This window comes from Equus asinus, chromosome 8, assembly GCF_041296235.1.
Source record: "Equus asinus isolate D_3611 breed Donkey chromosome 8, EquAss-T2T_v2, whole genome shotgun sequence".
Lineage (NCBI taxonomy): Eukaryota > Metazoa > Chordata > Mammalia > Perissodactyla > Equidae > Equus > Equus asinus.
In genome coordinates this window covers 85372519-85397520 of record NC_091797.1, presented here as the reverse complement: position 1 = coordinate 85397520, position 25002 = coordinate 85372519, and the positions used below count along the sequence as shown (strand labels likewise).

At 50.4% G+C, this 25002-nt stretch overlaps 1 protein-coding gene across 2 annotated transcripts; it reads right to left on the bottom strand.

Annotated features, from left to right (window-relative positions):
* Positions 1 to 1064: 1064 nt before the first annotated feature.
* Positions 1065 to 23418, bottom strand: ACADS (acyl-CoA dehydrogenase short chain). 2 transcript variants are annotated; one of them, XM_070516192.1, is made up of 10 exons: positions 23243 to 23401; positions 21484 to 21647; positions 13953 to 14102; positions 13588 to 13699; positions 12927 to 13078; positions 12453 to 12623; positions 12245 to 12382; positions 11993 to 12088; positions 11772 to 11828; positions 1065 to 2132 (listed from the first exon to the last, which is right to left on the bottom strand). In XM_070516192.1, the coding sequence occupies exons 1-10, from the start codon at positions 23286 to 23288 to the stop codon at positions 2067 to 2069; spliced, it is 1152 nt and encodes a 383-aa protein (XP_070372293.1). In that variant the 5' UTR covers positions 23289 to 23401; the 3' UTR covers positions 1065 to 2066. The 2 variants fall into 2 exon arrangements, with proteins under 2 accessions (XP_070372293.1, XP_014717955.1); XM_014862469.3 differs by lacking the exon at positions 1065 to 2132 and adding an exon at positions 10762 to 11616 and having other exon boundaries at positions 23243 to 23418.
* Positions 23419 to 25002: the final 1584 nt, after the last annotated feature.

Here is a 25002-nt window from a genome sequence, read left to right as displayed (position 1 = left end):
ACCCAGGAGACGGGGCAAACTTACTGCTTGGGTAGTTCTTAGAATCCTGGAAAAACTAGAAATGACTGAGTAGAAGAGTAAGAGGCTAAGTGAAGTGGGCATGCTGGAATGGATATTTTACATGGGGCCAGAAGACCCCCAGAGGATTATGTTCTTTGGGGGGACCCAGAGGACACCCCATGCTCCAAGGCCATCAGGAACCTACTGGAGGGAGGGACGAGTGTTGCTAAGTTGTTCAGTGGTGGCTCTCCTCTGCAGGCCAGGGCTGACAGTAGGAGCGGGGGTTACAGAGCTGGACTTGTCATGTGTCACGTAGTCCAGCGGAGGCACCTAATTACAAGAAGCCAGGAGAGCAGCATTCCTGTAAGCGCAGCCAGTGGGAGAGGCGGTCCCAAGAGCTTGGAGTTGTGAGGTAGTTAAGAGAACAGGATGCCTCTATCATTTTTCTGTTTCTGCTGCAACAAATTACCACAAACTTAGTGGCTTAAGACAATACAAAATGTATTATCTTACAGTTCTGCTTCAGAAGTGCAACACTAGTCTCACTGGGCTAAGATCATGGTGTCAGTAGGGCTGTGTTCCTTTCTGGAAGCTCCAGGGGAGAAGGATAGACACTCAAAAGAGAAGAAAGTGGAAGGAAAAAGGAGTCAGGGTCCCAAGCAACTCTGCAATCCATTTGGACGAACCCCGTCAGGTTTCGAGGCCTGGGACTAACCCCCTGTGGCCCGAAGTGCCACCCTCTGTGCCAACGGCTCTGCTCTCTGGGCCATCCTTCCTTGTTCACGAGATGTCACACGTTTGCAGCCGAGGGGTTTTATCGGTCTGTTTCGTGCCTGTAGAATTTTGAAAGGGGTCGGACAGGCTTCTCTCATTTTGTACTCTCTTTGTCCTTTTCAGTCCAAACTGGCAGTGGTAGAAAATTCTCAAGAACTTTGTGGGTCGCCCATGTATGTCACAAGGATTCACGCCAGCAGAGAAGAGGCTCAGCCACAGATCTTCCCTAGATAACACATCTCTATTTTTGGTGATTCACTAGAAAGACTCAGTCAATCTGACAGCAAGTTACATCACAGCTAAGGTTTATTAAGCAGAGAATACAACACGGGACCAGCAGGAAGACGAGAAGCATAGGCAAAGGCCAGAGAGGTCAAGAGCAGACCCTCAGCAAGGGTTGCACGGATTTTTCTTTTAGATGAAGTGTTTTTTATTTTTAGACCAGCCAAACACATTGAATATAAAAACCCTTTAATATACAAACTATAATCACAACAGCATCCACGTAGCAGCAAGGGGATGGGGCACAGTGGGGAGCGTGGTGGGGGAGGGAAGGTTCTAGGGGTCCCTACTGCTTCCCTTGTCCGCAGGCGCTCTGTGGGCTCCGAGGGCATGAGGTCTCCGCAGAGAGCAGATCCAAACAGCCAGAGCAGAGGGCAGCTGATGCCGACACTGAGACCAAGCACAGCAGGCCCCTCCGACACGCCAGCTCCCTACGAGGCCGCCTCGAGGGAAAGCTGGATCCAATTAGGCGGAGGGAACAGGAAGATGGCTGTGACTGAGAGGAGAGTCATCCACACTGCTCACCACAGCTTGGAGAACGGAGTTTTCCAAGGGCCTTCTAACCACAGAGATGTGAGATGTCTCTGCCCAGGAAAAGCCACTCAGGTCTTGGGACCCAGAGCTCTTATGAGATTAACGGTCACATAGGCACATTCCTGCTGTGTGACCAGCCATGGTAACTAAAACAGGACTCCAAAACAAAAAGCAGACGCACGTCATAAATCCTAACGTTCACGTTAAACATTCTGACATCTGCTCATCTGCTACATCATTCCCAGTGCCCCAGGCCTACAGAGTAACACCATTAGTCAATAACTACGAGAACATTCCTAGAGTCAAGTTCTCAGAGCTTGTCCAAGCGTCAGCACCACGGGCCCAGGTCCTACTACGGGTCAGCAGAGACTGAGGACACCAGGCCTGCTGCACGAACTCTTTGCTCGCAGCAGAACCACGGAGCGGGGTAACCTTGGGCTTTGCTCTTCTCTCTCCGCCACACTGCTCCAGCCTCTTCACCACTGAAGGGCAGAGCAACGGCAGGGGCAGCCCGGCACCGAGCCAGCACAGCTGAGGCACATCTGTGTGATGAGTAGACAAGAACAGGTGTAGAACGAGGTGCCAAGGCCATGCAAGGGGGGAAAAGACAGACTTTTCAACAATGGTGCTGGGAAAACTAAATATCCACACGCAAACGAATGAAGCTGGACCCTTGCCTTGCACTAGATACAAAAATAAACTCAAAATGGACTCAAGTCCTCAGCTTAAGAGTCAAAACTATAAAACTCTTAGAAGAAAATGGGGGAAAGCTTCAAGACATTGGATTTAGCACCAACTTCATGGATATGACACCAAAACCACAGACAACAAAAGAAAAATGTAAATGAATTGGACTCCATCAAAATCAAAAACTTTTGTACACCAAAGGACACTATTAACAGAGTAAAAATGGAACCCACAGAAAGGGAGTGAATATTTGCAAATCACATATTCCGTAAGAAATTAATATCCAGAATATATAAAGAACTCCTTCAACTTAAGAATAAAAAACTAAACAACCCAACTGGGAAAAAAAGTAAAGGACCTTTCTCCAAAGGAGACATACGAATGACCAATAAGTACATGAGAAGATGATCAACATCCTTAGCCATTAAGGAAGTGCAAATCAAAACCACAATGAGACACCACTTCACGCCCATTAGGACGGCTCTCATAAAACAAAACAACAACAACAGAAAATAACAAGCGTTGGCAAGGATGTAGAGAAATTGGAACCCTTATGCATTGTTGGTAGGAATGTAAAATGGTGCAGTTACCATGGAAAACAGTATGGTGATTCCTCAAAAAATTAAAAATAGAACTACCATACGATCCAGCAATGCCACTTCTGCGTGTACACCCAAAGAACTGAAAGCAGGGGTCAAACAGATATATTTGCACACCCACGTTCATGGCAGCATTATTCCCAACAGCCAAAAGGTAGAGACAATCCAAAAATCCACTGATGGATGAATGAATAAACAAAATGTGGTCTATCTTGGGGCCGGCCCAGTGGCGCAGCAGTTAAGTTTACACGTTCTGCTTCTCGGTGGCCCAGGGTTCGCCAGTTCAGATCCTGGGTGCGGACATGGCACTGCTTGTCAAGCCATGCTGTGGTAGGCGTCCCACGTATAAAGCAGAGGAAGATGGGCATGGATGTTAGCTCAGGGCCAGTCTTCCTCAGCAAAAAGAGGAGGACTGGCAGTAGTTAGCTCAAAAAAAAAAAAAAATGTGGTCTATCCATACAATGGAATATTATTCAGCCCTAAAAAGGATAGCAATTCTGAAACCTGCTACAACATGAATGAACCATGAGGACATTATTGCTAAGTGAAATAAGCCAGTCACAAAAGGACAAATAGTGTTGAATCCATTTATATGAGGTTCCCAGAGTAGTCAAATTCAGAGACAGAAAGTAGAATGGTGTTGCCAGGGGCTGGGGAGAGCAAGGAATGGGGAGCCAGTGTTTAATAGGGACAGAGTTTCAGTTTGGGAAGAAGAGAAAGTTCTTGCACATGTACCTATTGCCACTGAACTGTACACTTAAAAATGGTTAAAAGGGTAGATTTTATGTTCTGCATATTTTACCACAATTGTGTAGACAGGGTCCCAGGCAATCTCTCCTTTGTCTGGTGCTGGGCAACTCTTGGGGATGTGTGTGCAGTGGGAACCTTTCTGCTAAACAGAAGCACACAGAGGGTCCCCGGGTGAGAAGGCAGAAACCGAGGTCGTGCTCTGAGGCCAGCCTCCTACTGTGGCTGAGGCTCCTCAAGTCTGGTTATGTCACCTCCAAGCTTGTTTCTCCCCCTTGAGGCAAACCTCTCTCCCTCTTTAAAGCCAGCAGGAGCAATACACTGTGTCTGTCACAATCGCTGATGCCCCCTGGGAAAGATGGCGTCACAGGCAAAAATCACCAGACGTGTGAGCGTGACCACAAACAGAAAGACAACAAGCTGAATGACCTACACAAGATGACCCAGAATTAACGAGACAAATCAAGATCTCAAAATACGCATCATAAATGTCCACAAAGAGCTAAGAAAGGATAGCGGCCACGTGAAGCTGGGACAGGCAGAGTGAAGAACTCAGTGAAAATACCTAATTTAGAAAAATACAATAGCTGAAATAAAGAACACAATAGGTGGAATAGATAGTACAATAGGACAACTGAAGGAAAAAGTAGTAAAACAGAAGATTCAGACTGAGAAAGTCTCCCAGAAGGCACTGGGAAACAAAGAGACAGGAAATATAGAAGAAAAAAGTAAGACACATGGAAGGAGGAAGTTGAATGCCAACATGCATACAATAGTGTCCAGAAGGAAAAAATACACAAACGAAAAGGAGAAAAAAATTTCAAGAAATAACATCCAAGAGCACTGCAAAATTAAAGAAAGATAAAGACAAAGGCCCACTGGGAGCTAAACAGGCTAAATGATGAAAATCCCACCTCTGGCACATTATGGAAAAATTCAAAAATGTCAAAGATAGAGAGAAAAACAATCTGAAGCTTTCTAGAGATGAAGGGGAGATCATCTACGATGGAAAAGAAAACAGCAGGATCAACACAGGACTTCTGGACAGTGACACGAGAAGCAAGAAGACAAAGATATTCCGAGCTCTCAGAACATTTACCATACGAAGGACCTCAATGAAGCAAGCTTGGATAAAGCACGTCAGTAAGAATATAAATAAACCAGGAGCTACATGGGAAATAAGAATGAGAAGATACCTTGGTACTTGGCTGTGACTGAGAGAGACGAAGTGAAGACGGGAGGGGGAGGACACATCCATAACCCTGAACCAAACTCTGGATATGAACATGGCTGGAGACGGGGAGATGGAGAGTAGGAGGGGAGGAGAGACCAGAAAAAGAGGAGAGAATGCTAAGGTTCTTTTCCCATCTTGGGAAAAGATGTGGACATAAGTTAAATAAATTGATACGAAAAATCAAACACAAGTACTGGTCTAAGTTAGAGATAACCACCGGAAGAATAAAATTAGAATGCATGAATTCAAAAAAACAAGAAAAGAAAATTCACTGTACGCAATCAAAGGCAGAAAGGGAAAAAAAGAAGAGCAAAATAAAATGGACAGTGGAAAATATAAAACAAGATGGCAGAAATAAGTCCAAATAGAAAATAATTACAGGGGTCGGCCCCATGGCCTAGTAGTTAAGTTTGTGCGCTCTGCTGCAGCAGCCCAGGGTTTCGCTGGTTCGGATCCTGGGTGCGGACATGGCACTGCTCGTCAGGCCACGTTGGGGCGGCGTCCCACATGCCACAACTAGAAGGACCTGCAACTAAGATATGCAACTATGTACGGGCAGGATTTGGGGAGATAAAGCAGAAAGAAAAAAGAAGATTGGCAACAGTTAGCTCAGGTGCCAATCTTTAAAAAAACATCACAAGAAAAAGAAAAGAATTACAATAGATATAAATGGGGGGTGGGGGGCGTTGAACACTCCAATCAAAGCTGAGACTTCGATTTGGGGAAGAGGAGATCCAACCCACGTTTTCCCGAAGAGACACACTTATCACAAAAAGATAAAGACTAAAACAAAAGAATGAGATGTTACATATCAGAAAAATATGAACCAGAAAAAGCAAGGGTTCCTAAAAAAAGATAAATATAGAGTCACCATATGAGCCAATAGTCCTAGGCATGTAGAAGTGAAGAAGTCAGCCCACCCGAAAACTTACACACGAATGTTCACAGCAGCGTCATTCATAAGAGCCAAGAAAGAAAAAACCACCCAGAATGGACAAATGAGAGAGCACCGTGCATCACAAAAGGAATGAGGTAGTGATACAGGATACAATGTGCATGAGCCTCCAAAACATTACGCTAAGTGCAAGAAACCACACGAAAGGTCACATACGTGATCCCATTTGTATGAAATATCCAGAATACACAAATCCAGAGGTGGGCGGTTGCCAGGAGTTGGGGGGAGGAAGGAATGGGGAGAAAGTGCTCCGTGTGTGAGGGGTTACCCTGGAGTGAAATTAACAGAGATCACAGACCAGAAGAGGCCTGCAATGTCTAAAGCAACAGCGATTATCACTATCTAAACCGTAAGGATCTTCTGCTAACAAGAGAAAGACAAGACACTTAGGAGAAACAAAACGGATCAAGGATATGAAAAAGAAATTCATAGACGACAGGAAAAGGACCAGTAAACATTTAAAAATATGCTCAAACTCCCTTGAGAAGTACAAGATCAAGTCATATTTTTTACCTGTCAGATTGGCAAAAATTAAATGTCTAACAACATCTAGTGTCAGAGAAGATGTGGGGAAACAGGTGTCTCCGTGTGCTGGCGGGAGGGGACATTGGAGAGCAATCTGGCAGGACTGGAGCTATAACCATACAACTCAATGTTCAACATCGGCTACAAAGAATGAGTTGTTCGAATGTACTATCTGGGAAAATGTAAAGTGGAAAAAGGAAGCCAAATAATACAGAGAGGATTCATCCCATTTGTAGGGGGAAAAACACATAAAGAAGATGCTCATAGATGCAGAGGAAAAGGTATGGAAGGATACACCTGAACCCCGCTCCCCCCAAGAAGGGGACTTTACTTTTTACCATGAAACATATATTTAAAACATTTGCAGAATACAGATAAAACTTCTGAAAGCGTTTTGTTTTTATTTTTAAATTTAATTTTTAATTTTCTTTTTTAGAAAGATTATCCCTGAGCTAACATCTGCTGCCAATCCTCCTCTTTTTGCTGAGGAAGACTGGCCCTGAGCTAACATCCGTGCCCATCTTCCTCTACTTTATATGTGGGACGCCTGCCACAGGATGGCTTGATGAGCGGTGCGTTAATTCCACACCGAGGATCCGAACCGGTGAACCCGGGCCGCCAAAGCAGAACATGTGAACTTCGCTGTGCCACCAGGCTGGCCCCCTGAAACCATTTTTTTCAGAGTGAACATTAAAATGTAAAACCATTTTAAAAAGTAAAACCATTTTTGCAATTAGCTGACAAATGATGAGCATCCAAAATATCCACATGGGACAATTACAAACCAGTAAGGGAAAGATAAACAACCACGGAAGAAACAGACAAAGGGTATGAATGGCCATTCACAGCAGAAGCCAGAATGGCCAACAAACATGAGACAAGATGTGCAGCTCCTCTGTAACCAGGGAAACGCAAGTTAGAGTCACAATCAGGCTGAAGGAAAGCTGTGACGTTGATGGCGCCAAGGGATGGACACTCTCCTACCCCGTGAGAGGGCTGGGGACGGATCCAACTGCTGTCGGGGGGCACTCTGGCAATATCTGGTAACGCTGAAGAATCAAAGAGCCGAAGGCCCAGCAGGTCCCCTTCTACTTAATTGCTCAGAAGTTCTCACACGTGAGCAAGGAGACACATTCCAGAATGTTCACTGTGCCATGGTTTATAATAGTGAAAAACTGGAAACTACCTAAATAGAGTATATTAATACGATGGGACACCACACAGCAATCAAAATAAAGGAACTAGAGTTATGTGTATCAATGTGGCAAAAAGAATCTCTAAAACAATGCTTGGTTTTCACAAAAAGTGATTTGGGGACATGAAGAAAATCTCAACAAATTTCAAAGAATTTAAATAATGCAGAAAATGTTCTGGGACCACAATGCAATTACGGTAAAAATTGATACTAATGGATATGGAGTTTCCTTTTGGAATGACGAAGACATTCTGGAACTGGACAGAGGCGATGGGTGCACAACACTGTTCATGTACTAAAAGTCTCCATTGTACTTTTTCTTAGAAAAATGGTTAAAATGATAAATTTTATGTTATGTGTATTTTCCACAACTTTTTAAAAATCAACAACAAAAAGTACTGAGGAAACGCCATGTTAATAAAATAATACTCTTCTAAATAACTGATAGGTCAAAGGAGAAAGCACAATGGAGCTCAGAAAACTGAGTGATAAACGAAAATCCAATACATCGAAATTTAGGAAATGAAGCTAAAGCCATGCTTAGAGAGACATGTATGACTTTAAATTCATTTATTAGAAAAAAGACTGAAAAATCAATGAACATTCATCCCAGCAAGCTGGAAAAAGAACAGCAAATTAAATCCAAAAAAAGTGGTAGGAAACAATAAAACTATCAAATACAATTAATTTTAAAAACACAATGCTGAATGTCAATAAAGCCAAAAATTGGTTCTTTAGAAAGACTAAAATAATTGATAAACTTCAGATTAACTAAGAAAAACATAAAATACTAATAATCAAAATTAGCAATAAAATGGGGATTTCACTACACCATTACTGCCAAAAATACATACTGTGAATGTAATCATGCAGAAACTACCAGACTCATCTAGACTGAGGGACAGTGCACAAAATAACCAGCCTGGACACTTCAAAAATGCCAGTCATGAAAAACACATTTAGGCTGAGAAACTGTCCTAGAGTGAAGGGGACAGGAGATCTCTCAACTAAATGCAATGCGTGGTCCTGGACCTTGAAAAAAACCGCTATGAAAGCTGTTGAGACAGCCGGCAAATTGTGAATGAGGCCTGCAGACCCCAGCTCCCCACCATGAGGCTTCCCAACTCCCGGGATTGTCCCCTTGCGTGTAAGTGAATGTCCTCGTTCTTAGGAAATACACACCAAGGGACATGATGTTGCAACCTACTCTCCTGCAGTTCAGGTTCAAACGGACCCAGGCGTAGCCTTCAGCCTTTAGTTCCAAGCTGGGAGGAGCTTCAACTAACAGGCCTGTGCCCTGTCAAAGCCAGGGGTCTGTGAGTTGACTCTGCCCCAGGGAAGCCGGGCAGACCTCCGACCCCGAGAGCTCCTGAAGCATTAGGGAGCACAGAGGGGACCTTGGCTCAGAGCCTCTGGCCCTTCATCTATGAAACGGAGGGCAATCTGGCTCTGTGGCTGTGAGGTTCTTCCCGGCCAGCTGTCTGAGAGGCCCAGACAGATCCGAGGAGCAGAAACCCAGTGGGACTGCCACTGGAAAACAGGCCTGTTTTCGGCCTGGCTGCCTCTGCTGGCCCAGCTCGTTGCCCGAGGAGGAGAAGTGTGGCTCTAGCCAGCTGCCCATAAGCCCTTCAAGGCCCACATGCTTTTCAGCAGGTAAGGAAGGCGGGCCTGAACACCAAGCCAGGAGGGGCCAGGCCCTGAGCGAGGTGAGCTGCGTTCCCACCGAGGACTAAGGAAGGCTCAGTCTGGGCTCCCTCTGTTCCCCCCTGAGCCTCAAAGCCCCCTCCCCCTCCACACTACTTACAGGAAAGGCCCAAAGACAACTTCTACCACATGCCTGTTCCCTCACCCCCCTATCTGGGCCAGGAGCCAGTGCTACCTCTCTGAAGGGGTCACGGAGCCATCAGAACCCCCCCTGGCTGCTGTTCGTGGGGTCAGTGACTCAGGGAGTGACAGACCTTCATGTGTCTCCCAGGCGGGGTGGGTCAAACCTGGCTGCTCCTGAGGAGAAGCCCTGAATCCCGCCCTGCTCCTCACACCCTCCGCTTGCCCGGGCCCACGGTGGGGACAGAGGCAGACCCAGCAGCCCCACAGAAAGTGTGAGCTGGGAGCAAGGCCCTCCAGGTGCTTACCTGGAGCAGGAGGAGGCACAGATCACCCAAACTTCGGCCTGCTGCCCTGGCCACTGCCTGACCTCAAGTGCAAGGAAGGAAGCCGTTTCTGGCTGCTGGTGTGTCTTGGTAGCAGGAAGACCTCACCTGTTTGCCCTGCCCTGTCCGTGGACGCCCACTCCTCCTAAGGCCCTGGATCCTCCATGTCCACTCCCCCACCAAGCCCAGGTGCCCCTCCTTGAGCCCCGCCCCAATAGCAGCCCTCAGTGGGTGGTGTCCCGTATGGGAGCCTTTTTAGTGGGCACCCCAGTGAGAATAGTCTACGGCTCAAGGCTGCTTCCTTCGGGGGTGCAGCACGGTGGAACACAAAACTCCACACAGCCGGTGTTGTTTGGAGGCCTACTGGTGGCTCCAGGGTCATTGCTCCATGCCCCCTCCCCTCCAGAGACCTCACAGCAATGACAGGTCAGCTTCCCTGCCCTTGTGGCTCTGCAGAGAGCTGTCCCCACCCCCTCTCCTCTCCTGAAATCTGCCTTTGCTCTTTTTTTCCACCCTCTTTTTTGTTTTCTTTTCCAGCTGCTTCCCTCACTACACTAGGCCCCAGTGGCACTGGGAACTTCTCACTAGCAGGCTCAGTGCTGGCCCACTGTGAGCATCCAAATAATAAGCAAAAAAGGATGCTTTTACAGTCTCCATTTCCTCCCCAGGCCTTCCACAGCTCTCCCCCCCCCCCTCCCCCTCCCCAGCCCATCTGACATTCTCCTTGCTCCTGCTTAGAGGCTGGGCCCACCAAGCACACACCTGCTGTGACCATGCCCCCTGGCCCAGCGGCCCTGATGGCCTGCCCTCCTGCTCAGCGGTCACTCACCTGGACACTCGCCCAGGCCCACTGGACCCAGCTCCTTATTTTCCTGAACTGTGGTACTGGCCAACTCTGCCTCCTGCTGGAGCTCCCCCAGGACAGAGACGGACCCTCCCACCGCAGTCGGCCTTACTCTCACACACTCACACATGCGCGCACGCACACACACACTCACACTCACACAAGGCGGGGATGTCAGGGAGCAGACTAAAGGACCATCTTCCCTCCCAGGAGTACCCAGGCGAGGACACGACCGTCTGGGGACAGGTATGCTTTATTACTTACAGCCAATTCCCAGATCTGATTATCCCAAAGCACGAATCAGATCACCACCCCCCACTCACTTACACTTTAAGAGAAGAATGGGTTATGGGGCTCTGGGCGGCTTCCATCATCACCCCGGCCCACAGCCTTCCCGAGACCACCCTGGGGCCTGAGAACGCAACTCTGCTACTTAGAGGCCTGGTCATTCTGGCCCCCACCCAACTCCACTCCTGACCCCAGGCCTCAGGGAGAGAGCAGACACTGCCAAGAGCCTGTTCCACCTGGGTCTCCTGCTGAGCACCAGGGCCCATGGGAACAGAGCTGATGGCTCCCAGGTCCACTGAGATGAAGAAAATAAGGCACGTGAAGGGGGAGCAAAGCCGAGAAACTGAGCAGAAGGCAGGTGTCTTCAGAAGTGGGTCACAGCCTCCTCGCCTTTCCTTTCTCCCTGAGACTTTCCCCCAGGCAGTTTGGTCTGGGGTGGGTAGAGGTGACAGCAGCAAGACAGGCCACACCCGAAGGGCTGGCGTGGGGTGGTTCTGGCAAGAGGAGGCAGGGCCCCCGCCCGCCCCAAACTCTCTAACTGGGAGTTGAGGTTAAAGCCACGTGGCTCCCGCCCCCTTTCCCTCGGTCCTCAGGCCAGCCTGGCTCCCGGGGGTGTGTGGGGGGCCACTGGTCACCCCTATGGAGGGGCTCAGCTCCGGTAGCTCTTGAGCAGCTGCCCAGCGATCACTAGCCTCTGGATCTCGCTGGTGCCTTCGTAAATCTCGGTGATGCGGGCATCACGGTAGTGCCGCTCGGCCGGCATCTCTGTCACGTAGCCCATGCCACCTAGGATCTGGATGGCCTACAGTGGGAAGCAGGGGCTCAGAAGGGAGAAGACTCCCACTTCTGGGGACAGACAGGGGCAGGACCAGCCACACAAAAGGACTGGTGGGGGGAGGGGCAGCTGGCACTCAACCCTTGGGGCCTGGCCCAGGCACCAGCACCACGGACACTCACCTGGTGGCTGATGGCAGTTGCAGCTTCTGATGCAGCCAGCTTGGCCATTGCTGCCTCCTAACCACAGGGGATAAAGAGGTCAGAAACTGTACTTTGGGGGGAGCCGCCTCTCAGAGCAATAAACCCACAGGCCCAAGGAACCCCCCACCCCCCCGACTTCTCCCTCAGTCCCTTGGTCCATCAGAGCTCTGGGCCTGAGGAGACCCCTTCCCCAAAGGCACCTTGGTGAAAGGCTTCTTATTATCCTTCAACATGGCAGCACGCCACGTCAGCAGCCGGGCACTCTCCAGGGCCAGGGCCATGTCCGCCAGCTTGAACTGCAACAAACAGCCCCACCCCGCCGCCTCCGGTCAGTCAGCTGCCCCTCCCTCCCTCCAAGGACAGGAGGGAAGCGGGAGGAGGATACAGGAAGAGGTGAAAGGGTCCCACCCTCTAGTGTCGAGGCAAGGCTCCTGAAGTCTCCACCTCCTCACCTGGATGCCCTGAAGCTTGGTGAGGGGCGCCCCAAACGCCCTGCGGTTCTCAGCGTAGTTCACAGCACAATCGAGGGCGGCCTGTGCAATGCCCAGAGCCTGGGCGGCGATGCCGATGCGGCCCATGTCCAGAGTTTGCTGTGGGGACCACCTGGTTAGTGGCTGGCCAGGGCCTCATCCTGGGGCCCCACCCCCACTGCCAGCTCACCATGGCTATCTTGAAGCCCATCCCCGGCTCCCCCAGCAGGTTGTCCTTGGGGATGCGACAGTCCTCAAAGATGAGGTTGGCCGTGGATGAGGCCCGGATGCCCAGCTTGTCTTCCTTCTTCCCCAACGTGAGCCCAGGTGTTGGCATGGGAACCAGGAAGGCACTGATGCCCTGACAGGGCAGACAAACCCTGTCACCTTCTGAGGCTACCCTAGGCCACCGCCCTTAGGCAAACCACACCAAACTCCGGTCCCTTCCACCTCCCCAGAACTTCGGGCTGTGACGCTGTCTGCTGGCACCTCTGCGGAAGGTGCAGGCTACAGCCCCAAGCCAACAACAGGGAGGGAGGGACAGGGACAGCCCCAGGTGCCCCAGAGCAGAAACAGCTCCATAGAGCCAAGGAGCCTGGGATCTGGAAACTATGAAATGACTGTAACCCAGAGGTCTCTCTGACCCTCTCTCTGGGGTCCCCACCTTGTTTTGCAAGGATCTGTCTGTGCTGGCAAAGACCACGGTGGCTGAGGCCTCCCAGGAATTGGTGATCCAGGCTTTGGTGCCATTCAGGACCCAGGAGTCACCCTCTGCCCGGGCAGTGGTGGAGGCTGCTCCCGCGTCGCTGCCATTCCCTGCCCCACACACAGGCTCAAAATCCAGCGGCACCTCCACCCCCCACAGGTGCTGCCACCAGCTCAGCAGGGAGCCCAGCCTCACGCCCCAGATGGCAAGCACGAAGAGCCAGCACCCCGGCCTCCAAAGAATCAGGCTCCTGAGAGAAAGCTCTAGGGTCGCACCAGCTCCCCACGCTCCTAGAGACTAATCCAAGTGGGCAATGGAGGCGTGTAGCAGCTGGCCATCTTCAGGCCGAAGGGACCCCAGAGCCAAACGTCCCTGCCGGCCCAGCTCAGGTGAGGTGACCATACGCTCCTTGGCAGATCCCAGGCAGCCAGAGCTCAAGCCCCAGCTGCTCACATTGAAAGCCTGTCCTCCGGCCTCAGGAAGCAACGAGCAGCTGACCCAAGTCAGCACAGGCCCGAGCTCCTGCCTCTGTCCCGGGGGCCACCCTGCTCTAGTCCCAGTCTGTCACCCTGATTCTGAGGTGAAGGGACTGGGGCAGACCACTGTCCCACCACAGTACCTGGTTCACTGAGCGCAAAGCAGCCGACTTTGTCACCACTGGTGAAAGGAGTGATCCACTGCTGCTTCTGCTCCTTGGAGCCGAACTTCAGGATAGGCCCCAAGTACAGCGACTGGTGGGGACAGAGGTGGGTGGTCAGAGGCCTGCGAGCCCAGGCACAACTGCAGGCTCGCGGACCCCACCCCAAGGCCTGCTCTCTCCAGAGGCCCACCTGAAAGGATGGAGTCCAGAGGAGGTCGGGGGCTGGGAACCAAGGCCTAGCTCTTGGGGCCTGGGATGTTGGGACACATGGCCAGAGTGCCTGCCTGCCCACAGGAGCCTCCCCTCCACCTGTGTGTCCCAGGGGCCCAGGAGGGGGCACTCACGTTGTTGACACTCATGATGACTCCGGTGGAGGCACAGCCCCGGCTGATCTCCTCCATGGCGATGGCATAGGCCAGGTAATCAAGGCCGGCACCGCTTAAGTCCTCAGGCACATCCATGGCCAGAAGCCCAAGCTCGCCCATCTTCTTCACCTGGGCCAGGGAAGGATGTCATGGCAAGGGCAGCTGCTGGGGGCCAAGGCCCACCCTCCCCAACACCAACCCCTCCTGCCCCTGAGCCAGTGCCTGCGGAAACTCAGGCCCCATCCACCCACCCCATGATCCCCGAGGCTGAAGACCTAGCTTCAGCTGAGGTCTGCAGGACAGCACCATTCATTCAAGCCATCCTGCCCCAACACTTTGCACTGGCTCACCTCTGTGTCCACAGCCACAACCAGTGAGCAAGTGGAAAGCACAGGAAGGCTTCAGGGGCCTCTGAGGTAAGGAACATGAGAGCATAGCACCATATTGACCTTCTCTCAGTCCCTTAAGTGTACCACACACATCCCCCTCCTCACCACAGGGTCTTTGCACATGCTGTTTCCAGTCAGTAATGCCCTTTATCAAGTTATTATCTTTTTTTTTTTGAGGAAGATTAGCCCTGAGCTAACATCTGCTGCCAATCCTCCTCTTTTTGCTGAGGAAGACTGGCCCTGAGCTAACATCCATGCCCACCTTCCTCTACTTTATATGTAGGATGCCTACCACAGCAGGCTTGCCAAGCAGTGCCATGTCCGCACTCGGGATCCAAACCGGCAAACCCCGGGCCGCCAAAGCGGAATGTGCGCACTTAACAGCTGCGCCACCACGCCAGCCCCCTCAGGTTACTATCTTCTCTTTTCCTTTAGATCTCAGCTCCAGCATCACTTCTTCAGGCCTCACTAAGTCTAGTTCTTTAATCACACACTCTTGTAGCACCTGTGCCTCTCCCGTACAGTACTCAGGAAGCTGGAATCTCACACCTATTGCTGTGCTCGTTTTGATTAAGGTCTCTCTTCCTGACCTCGAGGGCAGAGACTGTGTTTTTGTTCACTGTGATACTCCCAGTGCCAGCGAAAGAATGAATAAATGGTAAGAGCTTGGGGTTTTTGATTTGGAGTAACAATAATAGTAATGATTAATTATCAAGCACCTACGGATTGCCAAACACCACATAAGTACTTTACGGATACTCTTTCATCTGAGCCTCTCCAAAGCTTGATGAGAACGATGGTGTGAGTCCACCTCGCGTCACAGGACGGGAACCTGGAGCTCAAAGAAGTGATGCAGCTGCTCGGGGCTGCAGCTGGGACTGGAACCCGGGCAATGACTCCAGGATCTTAACCAGCTCAGCACCCTGCCCAGCTCTGCCCCTTCTGACCTAAGACACAGCTATTAGCCTCTGGAAGCCTGCTTTGAAACACAGCTTCCAGAAGAAACAGCTAAAACCAACTGCCTCTGGGGAGCGGGAGGGACGTGGGGCAGAAGAGGGACCATTGCTTTTCATCAGCCCCTTTGTGTCATTTGATTCCTGTAACCACATTCTTAGACTATTTTGACTTAAAAGAAGCAAACAGAAGAATGTTTGCAATATTTTCTCATTTTTCTATAATTAATATTACTTCTGTGATTATAAAAGTGTTACACCCCCTCCCCAAAGACTACCTATCTCATCGAATTTTTTAAGGACTAACTGAGACAATACACACGGAATGTGAGCCCAGTGCCTGGCACAAGGTGAGTGATCAGTGAACAGCACTTACTGTCAGGAAGTGGCTGACAAGATCTCATCTCGACGACAATGTACAGGAGAAGGGGACATCTATGAATCCGCTGCATTTCCATAATAATTTGTGTGTCCCTCTATGAGATCACTTATTTGATTTTGCCTTGAATTGCTCCCGTGGGAAACTCTCTCATAGACTCTAAGCTTGGGGTGGGCCTTAGTCCCCTCAGGGTCTCCCATGCATGACACCAGTGGGGGCAGAAACCTGGTTGCTGAGTGGCACTGAGCTACTGACCCCGCAAGTGCTGATCAGGGTCTGCAGCCCCCCAAGCAGACACTGGGCTGCAGTGACAGGGGAGGAGACATGGGGAAGGATGGCCAGTGTGTGGGAGGCAGAATGACAGCCCCTCAAAGATGGCCACGTCCTAATCCCTGGGACCTATGACTACGCCACCTTCCATGGCAAAAGGGACTCTGGAGATGTAATTAAGTTAAGGACTTTGAGATGTGGGGATTATGCCAGACTACTGGGGGGCCCAATGTCATCACAAGGTCCTCACAAGGGAAAGAGGGATACAGGGGGGTCAGAGAAGGAGATGTGACCATGGAAGCAGAGGTCGGGGTGACGTGAATGCTGGCTGGAAGGAGCTCATGAGCCAAGGAATGCAGGCGGCCTCTAGAAGCTGGAAAAGGCAAGAAAGTGGGGTCTTCCCTAGAGCCTCCAGGGGAACCAGCCCCACCGACACCTTGATTTTAGCTCAGCGAGACCCTCTTTGGATTTTGGACCTCCAGGAACCGTCAGATAATAAATTTGTACTGTGTTAAGCCACTGAGTCTGTGGTAATTGGTTACAATGGTAATAGGAAACTAGTACACAGTGATCAATGGGACTCAGAGCTACCAGGGATGTGTCATTTTGAGAGTCGCTAAAAAGACAAACATTTGTGGTCACCACACCCCTGGGGGAGGAGGGGGCGCTCCTGCTCAGAAACCGCTGCATCATTTCAGCAGGCGGGAGTCAACCAGGGGGTGGGGGAGTTGAAAGTAGAGAGTGCTTTAAGCAACAGTGTACTCAGAACAGGACCTGGGGACTCTCGAAGCCCTGTGCCGGCACAAGCGTGGCCTCAGAACAGAGCCCTTTCGACCCCACACTTAAGGCATCCAACAAACCTATTCTAGGGTGAAAACAGTGTTTTATTAGGGAATGCGGTGCTGGATTAGGAACCTGGGCCATATCCCACCAGGCACTAGAAAGACACAGGTCTCCAAGATTCACGCTCAGGCCCAAACAGGAACCTTGCTGGAGGCTTTCTCTGGCCTCCCAGCAAAACAGACTGAGCTGCAAAAGCTCCATTTGTCTCACGCCATCCAACCTCCCTGGACACTAAGACACAGCCTTCCTCTTCATCCCACAGCTCTTCAGTACAATCTTGGAATAACGGACAGCTTAACCACTCGCCCCACGACACCATTTCATCCCAAGAAACAAAAAGGGAACCAAAACTGCCAGGCAGAGCGTAGGCAGAACAAGGATCCTCCACCTTCCCTTTACCCATGGGGGAACTCACATGGAGAGGTGACACTTCCAGGACACATGGCGTCAGGCCACCAGGAAGCCAGAAGTCTTGGCACTCTCCTCTCTATGTAACACCCCTTCCCTCTGGCTGTCTTGATAGTTCTCACTGTGCCGGGAGTTGTAGGAGTTCACAGTTACTGCCCCCAAATGACTACCCTAGAAGGCGTCATCTCCCCCAGTTTTGACCCATGTCCCTCTCCTCCCTCTTTTTCTCGCCATCAGTGTCATCTTTTAAAACATCTGCCTCCGTCATGCTTCACAGTATGAACTCCTCCACCCCATCCCCAATGCCTGTAGACATCAAGCTCGCCCCATTTTATCAGTGATGACTTGAGCTGTTTTTTCCCAACCTTTCTCACTCTGAAACATATCTCTAGAGGGCCAGCAGGAGGGACATTCTAGCAAAAAATTGGAGACAGAAGCAATAATGGTGGCAATGTACAGTGACTCAAGTGTATCCTGAAAAAGTGACCAGCAGCAAGGGAAAGAAAAAGGGGGGGCAGTGGAGAGAAGAGACAAGATAATCAAAAAGAACAAGAAACCAAAAGAAATGAAAAGCAGCAAAACTGCCCAAAAGAGTATGTGTCCAGCTGTATAAATCACTTTTTTTTTTTAACGACTGGCACCTGAGCTAACACCTGTGCCAATCTTCTTTCTTTTTTCCTTCTTCTCCCCAAAGCGCCTCAGTACATAGTTGCATATTCTAGTTGTAGGTCCTTCTGGTTGTGCTATGTGGGACACCGCCTTAGCACGGCTTGATGAGCGGTGCTAGGTCCACGCCCAGGATCTGAACTGGTGAAACTCTGGGCTGCCGAAGCAGAGCCCGCGAACTTAACCACTAGGCCACGGGGCCAGCCCCTATACATCACTTCTGAGGTAAGTTATGTTGACAGTAACTGGCGAACAGCAACAAGGCCTCCTAATATTTTTGCAAACTGACCTTCAGAGCCATCTCAAGGGGGACTTCTTAGAGCTCAGACCCACAGTGGTGACTCTCGGTCCCTTGTGTATGTGAACCAGGAAGCTGGACCGGCATCCTGAGAAGAGGCAGCACCACCAACTAGGCCAAGCCTCGCGGTCTCCAAACTCCCAAGAGAAAATGTGAAAAAGAGCAAGCCCCTTTCCTAGCTGCTGCGACAAAAGAGCAAATCTTCAGTTCCTGCTGCTGTCACATCTGGGAAATGTTTAAAGGGTTCCTCACATAAAAACAATGCTTTAAGGGGCCGGCCCTGTGGCGTAGTGGTTAAGTTCAGCGTGTTCCACTTGGGTGGCATGGGTTTGTGGGTTCGGATCCCAGGCACAGACATACATCACTCATCAAGTCACGCTGTGGTGGCGACCCACACACAAGAAACAGAGGAAGATGGGCACAGATGTTAGCTCAGGTATACTGGTATACTGGTATACTGAAGTCACTCAATAAATATTCACTGAGTGAAGGAGCAGAAACTGAGTTAAGTTTTAGACATATGATTATACACAGGTATGCTTCTAGCCTGAGGAGGCCAAAATTGGTTGGAAACATCATTCTATTTCCTGCTGCCTTTTATAACAAAATAGCACAGTAAAGTCATGTGTCCCTTTGTTTTTTTTGGTTTGGATCCAGAAAGACTAAAGTCCAACCGAGGTTACAAAATCAGCCAAATAAACAGAAACTGGCGCCAGCCTTCCACCTGATTCTTGGCCCACCCTCCTCTCAATTCTTCTCTCCTTGTCCCCTCCCTCAAAAACCCATTTTTTGGTGGGGCAAATTCTTCAGGAAAAAATAACAGAAATCACTAACAAGCACCTACCACAGGCCAGAGGGTGGCTTAGGAGTCTGTATCTGGCTGTGTGACTGCTGAGCAAGAAACTTAACCTCTGGCTTCAGTTTCCTCACCTGGACACTGGAGATAATTTAAGTTACTACCTCAGAGTGTTGTGTTGAAGATTTAATGTAGAAGTACCTGGAATACAGTAACCCCCAGATGTCAGCTATCCCTGTTATTATTACTATTATTTTAAAACACTATATGGTGTTATTTTGAATTCTGCAACCCGCCATACTATCCAGCGTCCAGTTCTTTGATCCTTCTGCCTGCTAAGCCCTCGATCCCTTCCGGAGCTCAGAGCTTAGCACCATCCACAGTGAGAGAGAGAATGATAAACGTAAAAAGCCAGCAGGCCTCAATCTTTAGTGAAGGGAAACGAACTTTGAGCAATGACCTCTGTAGGCCACCAGTCACCAAAACGAGAGTCCAGTTCATGTGTGACGGTGGCGAGATGAGAAGACTTAGCGCTATTTCTCCCCAGCTTGACAACCTCAGGCAATTCATAGAACTGCTCCTGTTTCACCTATAAGAGGGGACGGTAATAGCGGGACACGTGAGAATCTAATGACATGACAGAGGTGAAAAACACCTTGTCCGAGATAAAACCAACTACAGATGCTATCACCGCTCTGAGCTGCCGTCGTGCATCCAGCAAATCCTGACTGAGCGGCCCCACGTGCCAGAAGGGAAGGAGGCTGATGCCATGACTTCCTCCTCCAGCAGCCACTTCTGCCACCATTTAGGAGGATTCCCTTGCAAATTCCCTAGCCCCCGAGAGCAAGTAGATTATAAAGCCAGAGGACTTTAAGAGTAGGTTGGTGAAAAGCCTGCTTCTACTACCAGCTTTCTTGCGCAGAGCAAAGCTACGTCTGTAATATTAGTAATAACTTGAGGGAATACAGGAATAATATAGGAAAAATAAATCAAGCCGTCTGTCGTTTGGCAGGAAAAGTCCCAACACACAGCCATGTCTCGGACAAGTGCTCTGGGGGCAGCGCCTGTAAACTGTTCCTGCTTTTCACTGGCCTGTCTGCTCATTCCCGTTCTCTACTCACAAAGAGCCTGAGTCCTTTCATGTCTCCACTAATGGTGCTGAGAGACGATGTGGCAGGGGAGGTTACCGAGAGCAGTGTGTGTGGCTACCGAGGGGAGAGGGGTAGTTTAGGCCCTTGAATAATAATATTCCCAACTAGAATAGGGATTCCGTGCCTGCTAGCTGGGCGGCTAGGACAACCAAGGGGATAGTGGATAGAGGCGGGTTTTGGAGCCAGCCAGCCTTGGAGTGTGAATTCTAGCTCCAGAGACCAGTAAACCTTGGAAAATCAGGCATCTCTCTGTGCCTCAATTTTCTCAACTTTAATGAAAATGACAAAAACAGTATTAATAGCTGTCATTTTTCCAGTACTAGGCACCATGAATTTGACATACATTATCTCACTTAATCCTTGCAAGCATTCTAGGAAGCAAAATGGAGGTTAAATTTGTAGGTGGGGATGTCCTCAGGACTAAAGGAGATGACACATGTTGAATGCTTAATGCCTAAAAGCTGCCCAACTAATCTGGGTGCCCAGAATGCCACTCGCCTTCTCCGCTTCGAGCTCCCTGGATACTCCCACAGTCCATTCACAGTGCCCAACACACTGTGACACACAACAATTACTAAGTTGGAAATGCGGCCTTGGGACCTAGAAGACATGCATATGGTGACTACAAAGACGACACATAAATAGTGACTACTACACGTGAATTCCACCCTAAAAAACAGGCAAAGAGGCCAGAAAGTTTTACTCTTTCCCAAGTTATTTACTCAACAAAAATCTACTGAGTATTTATACCGGGTGCCAGATATCTTGCCAGGCCAGGGGGTGCAGCAGGAACACATATTACAGATGGGCTAAGGCAAATGCAAGAGCACAGGGCCACAGCAGGGAGCACGCTGACTGGGACCTCAAGGTCTGGATGAAGACTGACTTGGCGTCAAGCCCTTAGCCCCGCAGTTCATCAGCTCCACGACCTTGTGCGTATTATTTAACCCTCTCACCAATCTGAGGTTCATCAACTGTAAGTAGGGTATACAATAATTATACCTTCACCTCATCAGACTGTGGTGAGAAACAGACGAGATAACACGTCTCAAGGACTCAGAACTGTGCCTAGCACATGGTAAGCATTCTATAAGTGTCGACTATTATTAACAGCACAAGGCCTGGCACACAGTAAGCATACTGACCACCCACCATTTTTACTGTTACTCCAGAAGTTAAATCCTGGTTATAGGCCTCATGCTGGATAAGGGAAACCTCCACAGAATTTCTGGGTCCCAGGACCCGCCTTAGGGTTCCTTGAGTGGAGTCTCAGCGTCTCGGGCTGTCACTGTCACCACTCACTCTCAGGAGCCAAGGGCAGACCACCATCACCGGCTGCTGAGGTTGAGACTCTCACCTGAGCTGCCGGAAAGAGATGTTCCCTGTCCACCTGGGCCGCGATGGGAACCAGCTCCTTCTCGGCAAAGTCCCGGCACGTCTGACGCAGCATCTGGTGTGTCTCGGGCAGGTCTACAGACTGGTAAATAGTATGGAACCGACGCCAGTCCTGAGGACGGAGAGCTGCCGACAAGAACAGCAGTCAATGGAAGCAGAACGCAAGCGGCCTTGCGTAATAATGAGAACGATGAAGATAATAACACTAATAGTGATCCACTAACTCAGTGGTTTACCCCCCAAGAGATATCTCGCAATGTCTGGAGACATTTCTGGTTGTCACAACTGAAGGGTATGTGAAAATGAATAAAAGAAACCTCAACTGACATCGGAGTCGGGAAGGCCTGCAGAGGGAGCTCTCAGGCCCTAGCACTCTTGGTCAATCACCCCAAACAGGAGGAGACCTAATTGCATCTCCAGTGGGGAGTTGGCTACTACTTTACCACCGCAGCAGGAGGAAAAACTTCTTCTTTGGGCAACAAACCCACCCAACGGCCAACGGCAAAGGCCTCAGGTCAGCCAGTGAGGCGCTGTCCCCACCCTGAACTCTCACTCCAATGAACTTTCGTCTAGAACAGCTCCTCCCTACTCCTCCTTTTTCTCTGAATTGGCCTATGGTAGTCATAGCATGCATTTCCCAAATGGCAACTTTTCTGATTATTCTGGAACCAACTCATTGTACCAGTAAGGTAACTGCCTATATTCTTTTTAAGTTGACAGGTGGAATGCTATGGTTACAGAATGGATAGAGGCCAGGGATCTTGCCAAACATCCTACAATGTACAGGACAGACCGTACAACAAAGAATTATCGGCCCAGAATGTCAACAGTGTCACTGTTGAGAAACCCACACTAACTCAACCCTTACTATGCTCGCTCAACACTTTGCATACAACCATGCCACTCAGTCATCAATATAACTTATATAATATTGATATTACATCAATAATAATAAGAGCACAGCTCTGTGACCTTAGGCAGTGATCTCAACTTGACTGAGCTTCCGTTTCTATAAAATGTGGAAGACAAGGGCATTCAGCTCCTGGGGCTGGGAGAATTAAAGAGATCCTAACTGTCGCACTTAGCACAGGGGATAGCAGAGACAGCTCTCAGTGAGGGTCCCCTTTACTGGTATGATTCAGAGTGAGTGGGTCCTGACCAGGCTAAGGAAGCCCTGGGCACAGGTGTCACTGCTGCTGCAGCTGGAGAGAAATAAGATGGGAAAGGTTCTGTATGAAATAATCAACAAGAGCTAACGTTTACTGGGCACTCGTAACGTGCCAAGCACTGCACTGTTTTACATACCCTGTGATTTAATCCTTACAACAACTCGATGAGAACAGTAACATTACTGTGGCCATCTTACACATGGGCCAACTGAGGCTGACAGGAGCTGAGCGTCTGGCCCAAGGCCACAGATGCAGAGTCTGGGTTCAATCCCAGGCCTGGCTCCGGAGGAAGGGAGCACCCTGAATCTCCGCGGGCGTGAAATGAGGGCAGCGGGTGTGGATGCAGCCGTGAGAACCGGGCCGGCAGTGGGGGTCAGGGCACGGCCAGGCCGGGGTCAGGGCGGGAGCCGGGGCCGCGCAGGCGCGCGGAGCGGCCGAAACTTGTTAAAGGCCGCCGGCGCCGCCAGAGGGGACGCCCCTCACGCCCGCCCGCCGCAGGGGAGTTCCTGCCGCCGCGACTTACTCCGCAGGGCGGGGCCGCAGCGCACTCACCTCCGCGGATGGGGCCGCAGGCCCGGGCGAGCATCGCGGCGGCCATGGAGGGCAGAGACGACGCTGCGCTTCAACCGGGGTGTCGGAGCACGAACGCCCGGGCTCCGGACTGCGGGGGCGGGACCGACATGCGCTCGCGCGCGGGGGCAGGGCCTGCCGCGGCTCCCCCGAGCCCCGCCTCCCCCAGGAGAGAAGCCGGCCTCTCGCGAGGTTTCCGAGGTCGGGCCTCCCCCGAGCCTAAGACCCTTCGACGGTGGGTCTATCTTTCAAATCCAGTTCCGTGGCCTCAACGCTCTACGTGGCCCTCCCCGCCTACCTCTCCGGCCTCACGCCCACCACCCCCTTGCTGTCTTTACTCCAGCCGCACAAGGCCGCTTTCTCTACTACCCCTGGCTTGTTCCCGCTTCTGGGCCTTTCAATCACTGTTCCCTCGGCCCGAATGCTCCTTCCCTTCACTCGGGTCTCACGAGGCCTGCCCTGACCGCGGGAGGCCGGTGTTTCTCCCGACACACTCTACATCCCATTGTTTTATTTATTCGTGGCACTTAATGAGGCTACACTAGTCTGCGAGCTCCAGGAGGAGCAAAGGGTTTTGTCTGGCTCTAGTGCTCAGTATTTAGGCGCAGGGAACTGGGCTGCCTGGGAAGATTTCCTTCCCCCGAGGTTGTGAAGGCGAGGTGGCGCTGCTACTTCCCTGTTGCACTGTAGTCCCGTGTGTGTCACTCCCAATAGTGGGGCAGAGCTTCCTTGGGAGCAGGGAGGCATTTGGTCATCAGTGTCCTCGTCAGGGCACTTACACCCTGCCCAGGCAGCTATGGCGATTTCATCCACCTGACAAGGGGCGTCCCTTAGCACAAGTGTGAGCCAGCCTTCCACAGGCTCCTGGGCACCAGCCACACCCTCCCAGGCCCCCACACATCCCTCCAGCTGCCTTTCTCCCCCCATAACTCAGCCAGGCATCTGTCCCCAGCACTGACTCACATGCCAAAAATTCTGCTTCCTCCAAGACTTTGCTCTGCCTCCCGGACATCAATCAAAAGATGCAGCAAAGTCCTTAATATGTTACCTTCCATTTAGAAAGAAATACATTTAAAAGAAAGCCTCTAAATCCACAGTACTTTAAAGCCAAAGGAATGACTGTTGTTGGCAAATGCTCTGAGGTCTTCCTCACCTTTCCACCACCTCACCTGGGCACCAGCCCTGGGTGGAAGGAAAAAGGAAAAAGCAGGAGAGAGGGGGAAATAAGTGAGTGGTGTTTGTGGGCAGAGGCCACTCATTGCTTCAGGTGCCACAGAACATCTAAACCAGACATTTTAAAACTGTACTGTTTGTCACCTTAAACATGGATGTACGTTTTATATTAAAGGTATGTAAGTTCTCTAGTAGAGACAAATCAGACAATGGTTGAAAGGGGCGGGGGGAGGGCGGGAACTGGCCGTAAACACCAAGACCTTGAGGGAGCTTTTTGAGGTGATGTGAACACCCTGTACCAGGACTGTGATGGGGTTATAAGACTGTATACATTTGTCAAAACTCATCAAGCTGTACTCTTAAAGAAGGTGAATCTTACTGTAAAGTACCCCTCAATAAACCTAATGTTAAAATATGTGTATAAATGTTTAGTTCTGAAAGCCCTCCAGCAACATAAAGCAAAAATATTAAACCTAAAGCCCAATACTGGTCCCCACTCACCCCATAAACCAGCTGTACTCATTAACCACTTACAGAAAGGCCACACAAAGAAACTCGGTGCCCACCCC